Genomic DNA, 14,474 nt, shown 5'->3' with positions numbered 1-14,474 from the left:
TTAAGCACATTGTGTCAGACCATTTCTCTTCTTGCCCTCTTAGCGATGTGTTTGAAGAGTGGGGCAAGAGATTAAGGACACAAACTCGTCCTTTGCCAAAACTATGTTATCATGACTTTCCAGGTGTTTTACTATTTATTCTGTGACCGATTAAACACATTCCTATGTAAACACTCACTCATCTGCAATTCTCTGCCTCTCCCTTCAAGTATTTCTAAAAAATGCACTATTTACTATTCCCCCACGGAGGCAGGATAGAAGCAGCTTTTAATGATGGATGCCATAAGCTCCATCACTTCATTACGGACTGCTCTTGGACTCCGGAGAGGACATGGACTTTGTGATATTGCGTGGTAACATTTGTCACTTGTTTCCAGCACGTTTTTCAGTACCATTGCCCATCCTCCCTGCCAGAAAAAGAACCCGTCTTTCCCACTGCCATCTGTAGTGAAACAACAATGGAAAAACATCACCTGGCATCTGAAAATTACTAGTTTACCTCGTTATTCCAGGTGTACTCATCTGTATACTCCATATACTAATAAAACACATTGTTTTCATCTTCGCCTTTGATTACTCTCTTTTAAGCTTTAACAGCCTTCCTTTGATATACTGACTACTACAATTAAAGCTTCCCCTCACTGGCTTCACGCGTCAAAATTCAGAAGATTCTCCCTATATTGAAAAAGCCCTCAGATAACAAAATAACCTGATTTCGCAGCCGCGTGAAGCCAGAACACTGCAAGAGGCTCCAGCCAAGCCCAGGGTCTAGCTGCTGCTTGCACTAGGGACAATTCCCTGGATCCCCAAGGGAAAGAGCAGAGCGTTTCCAATTATTCCCCAGGCTTCTCCTCACTTTCAAGCACGTTCCGAAGGTAGGTTATTGCAGGCAGACGGAGCAGTCGATTTCTCCGTGGCAGAACAGCCTCTCTGAGGGGAATCCTGCCTTACAAACCTCAGGGGTCGCTGCAGCAGCCACAGGCACATGCATAAGGATGACCTGGCTGACGCGGTCTACTTGGATTTTTGAAAGCTTATCACTGAAGCCTTCTAAGGAAACATATTAGTGGAGTACGATCAAAGGCCCTTTCTAGGATAAATGTTGTAAAAACTGATCATTTACTTCTACTCTCCATTTTCTATCTTTTAAACAAAGGGACAAGAGCAGGCTGCTGGCTGGCGGTGTGCTGTTACACCTAGGGAAACGGGGAAGAGCAATCAGGACAGAAAGCCTGATGACGATAGGGAGTTATTCAGTGTAGGCATGACACTAACAACAAGGTGGAGAACAACCTCACGAAACTTTGCGGCTGGATAATAAAAGGCCAAAGGACAATCACTGCAGGAAAATATAAACAGATGTCTATGGTGGAAAAAAAAAAATAATAATCCTACCTTCACAGATGAAACAATAACCTTCAAACTGACTATTATCATTCAGGAGAGAGCGCTCTACATTACAACACACAGTCTGGGCTGTTGCAACTACTTCCAAGTCAGTCCTGTTTGTTTGTTTTAATTGTTTTCATACAAGTTTTAGATTGTTATTTCAAAGCTAACCTAAAACAAAGAACTGGCTGGCTGCTGCGCACCACATCCTTAAGAGTCCAAAGAATGTGCAGCTCAGCTATTTACAAATGTATTATCCTGATGTAACATGGACATTCATGCTTCATTGCTTTCCAGTTACCAAACTGAACTGTAAGTCAAAAAAAAAAAAAGTACAATTTCAGCCTGCAAATACCCTAACTAAAAAAATATTATGAACACAGAAGAAATTATCTGAAAGTGTTTTGCAATTTTAGTTGTCTTGTAAAAGAGAAGCACAGCATTAATACCACAGACAGCCTCCTGTCTGTATTTAGGAAACAAAGGTAGCAGGGAACGTGGCTTTTCTATAGCAATCTTTTGTCAGGTGATTCAAAGAAAAATGTAAAGTGTTGGGAAATGACGGATTTATTCCCTAAACCCTAAAGACTTAAATCCCTCAATTACCTCCTGTCTTTGTTGAAAAGGGCATGCTGAGATCCCGGGCTTTTAACGCAACACCAGACAGGAACTATCTTTATAACACAGTCCTTGCCTGGATTCAAAAGGGAGAACAATACCGATGAGACAATTGAAAGCAATGTGACTAGGCAAAATTCAGCTGGGTTGTGGAAAAGTCTCATCTCATTGTTCCGCGTGGAAAACCACAGAAAACTCAAGATTATTGGAGCTCCTCAATCACTTATTACCAGCTCTCGTCCACCACAGTTCAATGGTTTCACACACATAGCCTAGCTACTGTTTTCCAGCTTGTTTTTGTTCCAAACAGCTTTAACAGTAAGTTTTGGATTTCTTTTTAAAGTCATCGATCGTAGTACCCTTTTTCTTTTACTAAGCTTCGAGTTAAGAATCCACATGCCGGTGCCAAACCTTACACTTGCTTAAGAGAAGCTTGCACACAGCTACATCTTGGATATGCAGACAATTACTATAATTTGCCTTTTAGAAACTAACATACTGAATTCTGTGACAATTCAGGTACTTCACTTGGAGCGTAGAGAACAGTACGATGTGAAAATAGAGTATTTGTGGGTCATGGCGTGTCTCAAGTTCCTACAGAGACTAATAGAAATAGTCTCCGAGTTGATGTTACTGTGTAATTTGGTACATGCATCTTCCACACACGAGCCAGTCCCAGCCGACAGTTCACGCTGTTCCCATCAACTGTGCAATCCTCTACAGGGGTGTAAGCCAGAGAAGAATTTGACCTTGTTAGTGTCCACTCACACACATACAGTTTGAAGAAACACACCAGAACATCTCAGAGTGGAACCGGATCCTAGCAGATGAACTAGACAAACACATCGCGAAGGTTTGCTGCATTAAGAGATGCTTTCTGTGTCTGGAAGACACATGAAAACAGGATGTCATTCCTCTTCCCGTAGGCAGCACTAACCAACAGATCGAGTTCTCAGGTGAGGAAGCACCCTTCAGCCCGAGTCAGGAACCGAGGGATGCTGGCTACTACAACTTCACAGGCATGGACCCCGAGCGGTTGCCAGCTCCCGCACAAAAAGAATGCAAAAATACCGGCAAGATTTACGCATCAAAAATTCTCAACTTGAAACGCTGCGGTCCCTGCTATCCTTAAGCAGATTTGCACTCCAAAGAAATTTAGGGTTTGTGCAGCCAAGACAGCCAGACATTGAAACATTTAAGCAAGTAGCCTTGGCAGATCTTTAGCTTCTGTACAAGCATTCGTGAAAGCCGTGTGCTCACCACAACAGAGCTCCTGACGAGACCTTTCTCACTACTTGCCATTCACCGCGTCGGAGGTGGCCAAGCAGAAAATTCTGCCTAGTCCTTAGCGTGGGCCTGCGGTTCTCACTTTACTTTGTTGCAGAGAAATATTTCGGCTCAGAACTCCTGTTTTGCAAAAGATTGCAATCCTTGATATACTTCAGAGGAGGAAAGCTGCTTTGTTTTTTCAGTTAACATAGAACACCCGAATCTCAGCGCTTTGAAGATGTATGTTCATATGGCACGTTAGCGGGAAGAAGCTGGAAGAAGGTGCAGACATTTGAGCATCCCTGCCTTAGGCAAAGTTACACCAAAAGGAAACATATCAAATTCTTTTTAAGCCATTTCTCTTTTCTAGCTATTTAGTTCATCTTAGCTAGAGCTTGCACTTTTTAATATTATCTTGTCCAAAAGAAACCTGAACCAGCCAATTATGAGCTGCAGGAATCCACAGGCAAATCCATTTCCCCGACTCACATTTCATTTGCTTGAAGATTACTAGCAAAGTAACAAACCATCTCTCTAGAAAGGAAATATTTTTCAGCACCTACTTAAACACATTTCATTTATTTATTCCAAATATTTTCCCACAACTATCCACAATTTGTAAAGAAAAAAAAAAGCAAAAAGACGAGGCCAAGTTTATTCTTAAGCAAAGAATGTTGATTATTGCGACACACTTCCAGGTGAAAAAACATTTCTGCTAGTGTAACAAATTCACTGCTTACAGTAGAAAGCTACCCAAACACACCTGGACCGCTTCAAAAATCATGTAATATCATATTAAGAACATCAAGGATGTAACACTTGGAATTATCAAAAACTGCTCTGGTTTGTGTGCTCCTTGGGGGACAACTTTAACGCACAGTGAACTGAATGGTCCACAAGATAGGAATATATACCTCTCAAAATTTGTATTAGGTATTCGTTCAGCTACTTAGCTTTTTCAGAAGCCTATGTCATAGCCTGTATAGTCAAGGTTGGACATCCTTACTTCTTCTTTCTACGTCATATTTCGAGTTGCTGGAAAGCACATACATACACTTATTTCTGGGAAATGTCACTCAGAAATCATGTGACCTATCAACTTGTTCCTCACTGTACCACTTAAAAATTAATTTAAAAAACAGGAAAAAAAACCCACACTAAATGAAGACCTCATTGCAGCACCATCTTAATATTCTGCCCAGTGACGGAGAATCTTGTTCTTCCCGTTTTCCCAACTCCAGACTAGACAATTTACAAGAGACAACATATTGTCCTTGCCTCCAGCCATCAAAACTCCTCTCCTTCCTTCGGCCTTACCGCCTGACTCCTGGAGGACCCCAGGCAGTTAGCAAGCCAAAACTTTCAGTACTCCCAGTATTTGTAAACCTAATCTATGTATACCTTAATGTCACATCCTCAGCCAAACATACCCCTGTAGGTGTGTTTGTTTCCCTGCCAGGTTTAGGAAATTTCGTGTACATTTCTCAAGGCATCCGAGTTCATGCATCGTACACAACCAGGAGAAGTCTGTTGAGGGAATCACAGATTCATCATTTTCTTGCTCGTGATGACCCAAATGTCTCCTAAGCCCACCCTCAAGAAAGGACAGTTTTGCTTTATCTGTTCAAAAGGCTTATGCTGAAGACACCGCTTGGCCCACAGATTTCCTATGGTGTCAGACACACAAGGAAAACGGTCACTCAACTGATCTCTACAGTCTCAGATTGCCTTCTCCGTCTTTTTCATTTGAGTCTGTAGCAATCACAAGCTTGGGGAAAGCCCAGAAAGAACGTCTGGAGCTAATTTAAGTGTCTACTTATGTCTGTGGAATCCCTAAGAAGCTTACAGATGCCTGCCGTATCCCATTCAACTTGGAGCTAATTAAACCAAAATAAGGATTGTCAGTAAAGCGTCGGCAATTATTTCTTTCTTCACCAGAGCTTATAAGAAAAGACAAAAGTGGCATTATGGTTACGTGACCACTTACAGATTTAAAGTTGCTATTTGCACAAAAGCGAAGACTGGAGATAGGTGAAAGCGGTTTTATCTTCCTAAAGAGAGACTGAGTTGCTAATAGTGGGGAAAAACGCTAGCCAAGAGCCAGACACAGGTGGCAAGATATAACAGGAAATACAGACCAGTTCTAAGTATCAGAAGGGAAAGAGTCCAGGATAATCAGCACCTAGCGCTGGTGCCACCCATCAGTACACTTTTAAAAATTATCCAACTAACTCATCTCCCAGCATTTTCTGCAAAATCACTCTGCAGGTAAGCAGCAATTCTCAAGCCCACTTCTTTCTATGGCTGGACCTCAGGAATTTCAAATCATGACCGAAGCAGAAAGAACTACCAGATCTCTATATCTTCAGCAAACAACTGTCAAAGAGTCCGTCTTCCAACAAGAGTGGGAGTCGCATTTGTCTCCTTCCTTCATTAGTCTGAGACAGTGCCACTTCACCCTGAACTGTTGAGAAAAATATGCTGCTATTTTAACAGTAGAACAAGCAGTAAAATTCTGAGAGGGGAAAAAACCTGGTCTCAATCCTGCTATTAGGTTTAGGGTCAGGAAGGGGTCATCCTCCCCTTCCCACTAAGGTACCGGTTTAAAAGACTCCAAGGGAGGGTGTGGAGACAGAGGAGAGAAACAAGAGAGAACAGGAAGATGTCCAAAAAAGCTATTTTGCTGGGCCAGAAGGGCCACCACAAAACATTCTTAAGGCTGTTCCAGTTTGCTCTGTTTACCCAATCTTGAATTACCGAGACATGTGCAAGCTTCAAAAAATTCAGCTCAGAGAAGCCTTCCAACACTGATATCAATCTAAACGTTATCTATACATTATGGGCTTATAAAAAGGGGGAAGAAAAGAAAAGCTCTTAGATATTTCTGCCGTGGATTTGCTTGCACATTCTCCAATTCTTACTCATTCTGGTTGAGCCAAAAAGCAGACTGGTAGCCACATGACTCAAGCTGTTTGGCCTCCAGTCCCAGCAAGTACTAAGAGTGCAGAGGCACGTTGATATGAAATATAATTAACCATATTTTTTCCATAACATCCCAGAAAAAAAATTCTATCGGAGCTTAGTAATAGCTCTGGGGGAGGTTTGGCGGGGGAAAAAACCAGGAGTGGCTCTACCACATCCGCAGGGACTCAGCTCTTCAAAGCCTCGGAGGAAGTTAGCAGGTTAATTCACTGCAAACCGGGCACCCAGCTGCCTTCAGCGCCTTCCAGCATTTCAGCCTAGCAATGAGTAGGTTCGCTCCACATTTTTGCTGCTTCCTAAAAAGCCACAGGTGTTTAAACAGCTATCCCTCGATCTAAGCTCGGCTGTACAACAGTGGCCCACCCAGCAAACGGAGAGCACCACACGCTCCATACATCCTTCCACTGAAGCCATCTGATGCACTTGCTACTGCAGGCTGTACCTTTCCCCCTCCTCTGCTCAGTGAGAGTATAGTCCACACCCAAGTAACAATTAATTTACCCATTAAATAGGAAAGGCAGGGACTAAAATTGTGCCACTTTCCTCCAAGATCCTTACATGCATTAAAAGAAGGTCAGTTCCTACACTCCTTCCAGAACAGATTCATCCCTTCCCGCCCCCTTCATCCCCCCTCCCTCTGAAGGAGGATCCACTCAATACTCAGCCACAACTTGCTTCATACGAAGAAGGTACTCTCAAACAAATTTCAATCCCCAGGTTATCATTTAACTGCTGAAAGCCCACCCTGCAGCCACAGCAGAGTCCAGGAGCCCTGCACTGGGTAGAGCCACTCTAGGACAAGAGCCAGAGACAAGATTAAAAGGAGGAATCAAACTGCAAATTCCAATCCTAGATACTGAATGAAGGCTTGCTTTCAGCAGATTTTTTTTTTTCTTTCTGTACACAAGAAAAGCATTTAGACCATATGCACACACATGTGAAAACCCCTAACCAATTATTTTGTTTTAAAGATGTTACATTTAATGTTATAGACACACAATTGCTTTGGGATTTGGCGTTTCCTGCATCTCCAGTCGCTGCAATACATGAAAAGAACTAGGCTATCATTAAGTGCAGGGTCCTGACATTTAATTCTTCCCATTATATTTCAGTGGAATCACCTGCAATACCAAAATCCAAAGCAATACTTAAAAAAACAAACAAATAAACAAACCACAAAACTAATCACCCAACATTCCCTCCCTCACTTTTAATGTTTCTTTTTAGTGGCCTGTTTAAGAGCAGGCTAAAGAAAGCAAGGACAGCCAAAGACTCACAACTGACCCATGTACCAAAATACCTGTTTTCCACAGGGCTTGTAGAAGAGATAGATTTTAATTAGACCTGACTGCTTTCCTAAGAGAAACATTCATACACATAAGAACACATGCAGCAGACAGAGGCGTTTCTGAGCCCCCACCTCCTGGGTAAAGCATCACAGGAGTAGCAGCACAAAGGGATCGGATGCCAGAGAGAGACAGGTTCAAGCTAACTGCATTTGGCAGGACGCTCACGGAGCATTTGAAAGCAAACTGCTCTCCAACTGTCTCCAGCCTAGAGTTTGCAGAAATGAAATGAGCTCCCCCTTCTGCTTCATTTTCTGCTCTCTGTGATGAAGGGGCAGTCTGTAGGGTACCTCCTGAATCACACTATGCAAAAAATAAGAGAAGATGGTGACGCCTGACAAAGGCTTAACACACACTCCCAGGATGGCCGGCACTGGGGTTTCATTCCCTCCTCTGGCTCATGAAACTTACATCCAAGTTCTCCACCACCCAGCAGCAAAGCCCAGCTTTGCCATTCGCTGTTCTGCTCCCACCTGCATTTGCACAGAAGTACTTCTGGGTTCCTGCCCCTGCTCCAAAGGCTTTAGCCACAGAAATTCAGCCTGGGAATGGTGCTGTATACCTTCGCCATCTCAGGCACAGCACGCATCCTGGCTGATGGGCTAGCTCCTCACCCTCATGCTCCTCCTAGGCCAAAAAAAACCCCACAACCAACAAATGGGTATTTTACACATGAAACGGACCAATTTCAGAGGACAAAGATCCACCACTCCATTCCAGAGCAGCTTGTAGCTGGACATTATTCCTGCATTTCCCAGGACACAGCTGTAAATATCCCTGCACATGCAGCATTCCCAACCCCTGCCTGAGCGATACAGCCCAGATGCTCCGCATGGAAGTAGCAGTCTCTCCTGCAGAGGAAAGCCTTAACAAGGACGGTTCCAGTTCTTTTGTTTGGTTTTTTTCTTAGCCCCTTACCATCGCCTGCCCCTACCACTAAGCACACCAATAATCCAGGCTGTGACTCTTTAGTAGAGGGAGTCCTCTCCTGGTGACATCAGGTAATGCACCAAAACCCCCATCCCAAGCATCCTCCCCATCGCAGCCACTGCTGCTTGGCTGCAGGCTTCACCGCGCAGTGCCAGAGCCAACTGCCCAACGTGGGCATCAATACAGCAACGGCTGATACGGAAGCGATTTACAGCCTAATTGGTGTTGCTCAGCGCTAATTCTTGTGGGCAGGGAATACTCACGTGCCAGTCAGAAGTCACTTCAAGTCCGCATGAAAGCAGCCCAGTTCCCTGGCAAGCAGAGGCCACAGTCATCCCACAGTGAAACGCGGGCATCGGTGCAGTACAGATGTCAGCAAGTCCACGCAGCCCGGATCCAGGCTTCAAAACACAAAAGCAGTTACAACCTGCTGCTGCCTCAGATTGTTCGATCAGAAGAGGTGGTCAAAGCATCGTATGGCAATACCGTACTTCTAGCTGAGACAACTGACAGTTGTCTCCTGTCGTGATGTCAACCAGGATTTTACTTATTCTGTGCACGCTCGACTGAAAAAACCACAGCTCTTCTTAAACACCAATGCTACACAAGTTACGGGACACTTCTGAGGAATGTGAGATTTTTTTCACCTCTGTCACTCCAGACAACAGAAAGAATATACAACCTCGCACTCATTTAGAGATGACGTAATACCAAAAAAAGAGTAAAGTCTTTATTTCTAATTTGCTTCTGTTAAAGAAAACAAAATACAACACAGAACTCGAGCCCCTTCATCTCACATCCCAAAGAAACACACATACATCCTTGTCACAAAGAACAGATGACACATTGTGCTTCTATCTGCTTCTCAAACTCTGAGGATCGTTTTTATTACCCCGTTTCTTTGTTCTTAACAAAAAAAAGCCCTAAATCAACTCTCCGACCGTATCCCTATTTTGTAGAAAAGCACAGAGTATTTTAAAGGAATTAGTCTTACTTCTATTTCCTTTCCCCTATGAGTTTTCACTTGACTTCAGATGTGACACTAAGACCAGAAAAGTTTAAGCGCCTCACAAAGAGAGTTAATAAATGCACTGCCTCCTGCCCACACAAATCCATTTTCTGCAACATGTATTCGTTTTTACCATTTGTAAAGGAAGTCCTACCAATCCTACCAAGTACATGCCTGAACTGATAATGCTATTTAACTAAGCGAGAGGCATTCAGAAGGCAGAGGTAAGGATTCAGAGGAAAACCACACTACTGTTCTAGACATTTGCAGAACATACTGGCCCTTCTGATCAGAAGCAGCTTGGCAATATGGTGTAATACTCAGCCACTCTGAAAGTAATTTTTCAAATATTAGTCAAGGTGAGCCTTCCTACACATAAATAACACCACATAGTTCTTGAGCAAACCCCGACCTTTAATTTAAGCAACAACTACAAAAACAGATATGCATCCTAAGGGTGACCACCTTCTTTGTGCTCACCTTTACTACTGCTCTAAATCATCGACTGAATTCTGCCTTGCTGATCTGCTCCTTCCTCCGCAGGAACTATGCTTGGAAGTATTTTGTTGCAGCTAAGAGGACACTTCCTAGTTACTAATCTTTGTGTAAGGCTTTACATGTCCAGTAAATCACAGGTTTCTGTGACTGTCCTGCGATACAGTTGCAGCAGTAAAAGGCATGGCAATAAAAGGCTGCCAAGTCATACAGCCTGCCCAAATTAAGCATTTCTTACGACTGACAGAGAAACCCTAAAAATAAAATAGGAATTATGGAAGCCTACAGCAAACACAGCAGCTATGTACAATACCCAGTGGCACACCATAGAGCCAAAACGCAACAGAGACAACACACATTACGGCTGTTGGCTTATTTTAGTACTTGTTAGCGACTGGAGCTTGAAGCTGTTGTTGTGCAACACAAATGGTGTAGACCATTTCTTACCAGCTGTAGGAATCCCATTGCTATGAATATCAGCCACTTGCAGAGATTTCCAAAACCATTGAACACAAGTTTGTTTCCCAAAGAGAACACAAGAAGTCACTTACCAGCTAACTCCTCTGTGTTTTGATCCAAATAACCCCTCACTGTATCAACCCGAGCCATATATCCCAGCTTTGACTTAAATGACTCACATTTGTTGTTCTCTGATGGAGGAAATGATTGCAGATGGAAATAGCCCTGTTAACCCTTTTGTATGGGCCAGCAGTGTCGTGGCAGAAGGTGCGGCATGGAGAGGAGCATCAAAGCAGAAATCCTGAAGGCACCGGCCTAAGGAGTTTGCTCTCATATGCAAAAATAATCTGGGCAGTCAAAGTTAACAGTGACAGTTTCTGAGACCTGTGCAGCCAAGTCCAACTCGAGGAAAGTTTCTTCTGCTCAGAGAAAACCACAGACCTATTTTTGCGAGCAGACAATTCAGAAGCCCTGATAGCAGCAACACCTGACACAGACTTTTGGATAATATGCTCAGCCAAACACAGTTAAAATAGACCCTGTGAGCCAGCCCTAACATCTCTACTTACAAACTAACAGGAAACTAAACAAAGAGTAAACGAACAAAAAAGGACAGTAGGACAGAATACCTGCTCGACGTCAAGAGAGAGACAACTGCACTGAGAGCTCTGGGTTTAGTTCATTTTCACTCATCTCCGCGCATGGAATCACTAGAAGAGGTTTAGAAACATACTTTACAAGAATACTAGGGCACCAACCAGTCAGCCATTTGAGTTCAGTCCTTGCCCTCCTGACGTCATCAGCGCTATCACCCTCAGCTGCATCTGGCTGCAGAGCACACCTGGGCACAAGCCACAGGGCATTACCAGTCTAAACACTTTGAAAAAAAAAATCAATCCCTTCTGTCTTTATTCAAATAATTAAGCCTTTGGGTCCGCAAAATCAATTTCTCCATATAGTGACACAAACAGTTAGTTCTTTAAATAAAATAAAAAAGTCACCTTATGCCTGGAATAGAAGTTTGATACAGGATTGTACATGAAGTACAGCAATAGCTTAACTACACAGCACGCGTTCTTGGCCCACAAATGCTACGAAAGGCCTTTGATACATGCTGTTAAATTATTAAATGATAATTTCACTGTGGCACGAAAAGGGAAAAGCACCACAGGAGAATAAGACTGCTCAGTAGCTCTACTATTCACCAATCATGTTGACAAAGTAAGTATTGTAATTATTCAGCTTCTTGCAGCAAGGCACCAACAAAAGTTCACTATTTACAGGGGTTGTTCATTTATTTTTCTCAAGTGACAAAGAAAAGAAGAAACCAGGAAAGTAAACAGCTAAATGTTTTAAGATTTGCAGGCTGGTTAAACAGAGCGGAGAAGGTGCCAAAATAAAAAGGTAGGGGGAACCAGGCACAAGACACGAAAAAGCTTTATTGCAAAGCACTGAATTCCCAGTGCAGCGTGAGTTTTTGTGGAAGTACGTGCTGCAGCATACAAGCTGCAACAAATATAAGACGGCAAAACTCACAACAAAACCAAACAAAAGCCTAAGAAAAACCCTGCAATATGCACCACTTGAACTTCCTTTGTCAGACACTTGGAGAGTAAACCAGCTGTCCCTCAAAGGCTTTTGGAAATGGAAGTAAAACAGTCCACATAAAAGAGCAGACACCTTGTAACAATATCCAAAGTAACCCTCATCCAGTCTGAGCCATTTAAAACTCTTCCCAAGTGCTACTTCACCTAGACCTTTGCGTGATTTGCTTCAGCTACCCTTACGTAAATGGAGAGCAACACCACAGCACTCCCAGTCTCCCTGACCCAGGGAAACACGTGCACAGGACCAAGAGGAGCTTACCCACTGCTACTGAGAGGAAAGGAACTCTAGACCATGTTACTCAATAAATGCAGTCCTCAAAGCCTAACAAATTATCAGGAAAGAAAGGATATTTTCGCTTCTCATATGCCATCCCTTTTCCATCAGTACGTTCCCTGTCTTGTAACCATCAATCCCATAAGTCTGAAGCATTAGAAAACACACATTTTTTGGCTACAGCTTTGAAAGGATCATCCAGGTATAACAGCAAATTTTGTAACGAAGTAGCAGTACTTAGGTGTCCGAAAGGCCCCAGGCAGGCAGACACTTACTTCTGGGGGGCTGCCACCGCCGCTGCTGCCACCTGGGCCTCAAACTCCTCCTGCCGCAGCACATTCCCTGAGCCACGGAATCCCAGCTCCACCAGCTGCCGTGCCACTGCCTCACTCTGCAGGGAGAAGATGGGCAGGGACCTCGGTTAGTGCCAGGACAGCAGGGACATCCCCCCGGGACCCCCTCCTCCCCCACCACCGGGACCCACTGGAGAAGCTCACTCAGGAGAGGGCTGTCTGCTCAACACCCCCCAAAACCAGCGGTGCTGGGCAGCTGGGAGCTACAGGCACCAGCGGGCTCTGCCTTGCTCCCCTCTAACAAAGGCTCACGATAGAGGACAACCAGAAGACCTGGGGTACTCAGGGTGGGTAATGCCACCACAGCCTGGGCAGCAGCAAATAAATCTCAGCAGCTGAAGCCCTGCCCTTTCTTACCCATCTTCCTCTGCCTGCATCACGCTTGGGCCTCAGGAAAGCACCTCCACTGCTCTTTTTATACCTCCAGCAGGAAACCAATTCCCCACTTCAAACTAACAACACTGCAGGAGAGTAGCACTGATTAGTTGAGCTCTGAGGCAGGAGGTGGCAGAGCTGGGGATGAGATATTTCCTCCAGCTGAAGCCGGGACACCTGAAGAGCCCTGACAGTCAAAGCAACCCGGGGACACCCCCTGCCTCTCCCACCCCAGCCAGGCTGCCAGACTCCCTCCCAATGTCTTAAAGCCAAATGGGGACTGCTGCTTTCTGAGAGCAAACCTGTAATCAACACCACGTGCCTTCTAAGTGTGAGCCAGAAAAACCTTTTGCCACTTTCCCCAAAGCTTTTTCCACCAAGCAACATGCACTATCATTTTTAGAGCTCAAAATTTCAGCAGTCAGCAGCCTTTGAATATCACTGTGATGTGCCTTGTTTGACCAGACACATCCCTTGGAGCGATTCAGCCTAAAAATTGTACTTTGTAATCACTGGACAAGATCTTCTTCCCTGCTTTGGTTAAGAACCGGGGCAGCACTAGCTTGAAGCTACCTTTGCACACCAACGTCGGCCTCAGAGTCTTCACCTCATCCCTCTAGACGAGGGGGTGCTTGTTTCTCTGGGTGCATTTCAACAGCAAGCGCTACAACAGACAGCTGCTCAGGGAAAGGCTTTCTGGTCCCGACCTGTGCTTGGAGGCTGGCTTGCGAGCAGATCCCTGTTGGGGCTAACCCCGCTGTGCTCCTCTGGCCCACCAGGACACCAACACCACCGCCCCGTCCCTTCCCCGGTCCAGCAGACTGCTGCCGCGCGGGGGGTTTTGTCTGTGCGCAGAGGCCGCGCCGCCTCCCTGCCGGGGGAAGGCTGGCTCGGGCGGCAGGAGGACGCTTTATTCCGTGAGGATGGTCGGTTTCACTAACGAGACCCTCTCACCTAAGGGGCACCAAAGCCTCCGCAAGCCCACAACGCGCCCGCCTCCCCTCGGGAGCCAAGCATTGACCCGTCCCCTGGCTGGTACCCGCCGGGGAACAGGCCCGGGCCCTACCGCGGGGGCTCCAGCGCGGCCCACCCCTCTGGCCTGGCCGGGGCGCCCCGTGGGGGGGGTGTGAGCGTGCCGCTCCCTCCCTCCCACTGACCTCTAGGTAGTGCAGGTCCCGCGCCGCCACCTGCTCCTGCAGGTACTCCTCGTAGGAGCGGGGACGCGGCGGGCCGGCGCCGCCGCCCGCCATCACCACCCCCGACCGGCCGGCCCGGGGTGGCGGCGCGAGCCAGGCGCAACGGCGGCGCCCACACGTGCCGGCCCCGCCCGACCAATCAGCGGCCGCGCGCGGGAGGGGGGGGGCGGAG

The 14,474-nt window shown here is 45.6% G+C and overlaps 1 protein-coding gene across 1 annotated transcript in view; it reads right to left on the bottom strand.

Moving 5' to 3' along the window:
* Positions 1 to 14,437, bottom strand: part of CFAP299 (cilia and flagella associated protein 299) — a 196,919-nt gene extending 182,482 nt beyond the window's left edge. Inside the window, exons 1-2 of the mRNA XM_074588696.1 lie at positions 14,264 to 14,437; positions 12,654 to 12,769 (exon numbers count right to left, since the gene is read on the bottom strand). Of these exons, the coding sequence (XP_074444797.1) occupies positions 12,654 to 12,769; positions 14,264 to 14,356 (209 nt within the window). The 5' untranslated portion in view covers positions 14,357 to 14,437. The remainder of the gene's footprint in view (positions 1 to 12,653; positions 12,770 to 14,263) is intronic.
* Positions 14,438 to 14,474: the final 37 nt, after the last annotated feature.

Source organism: Larus michahellis, chromosome 5 (genome assembly GCF_964199755.1).
Source record: "Larus michahellis chromosome 5, bLarMic1.1, whole genome shotgun sequence".
NCBI classification, from domain to species: domain Eukaryota; kingdom Metazoa; phylum Chordata; class Aves; order Charadriiformes; family Laridae; genus Larus; species Larus michahellis.
Note: the sequence above shows the minus strand (reverse complement) of the source record. Positions and strands in the feature narration are given on the sequence as shown.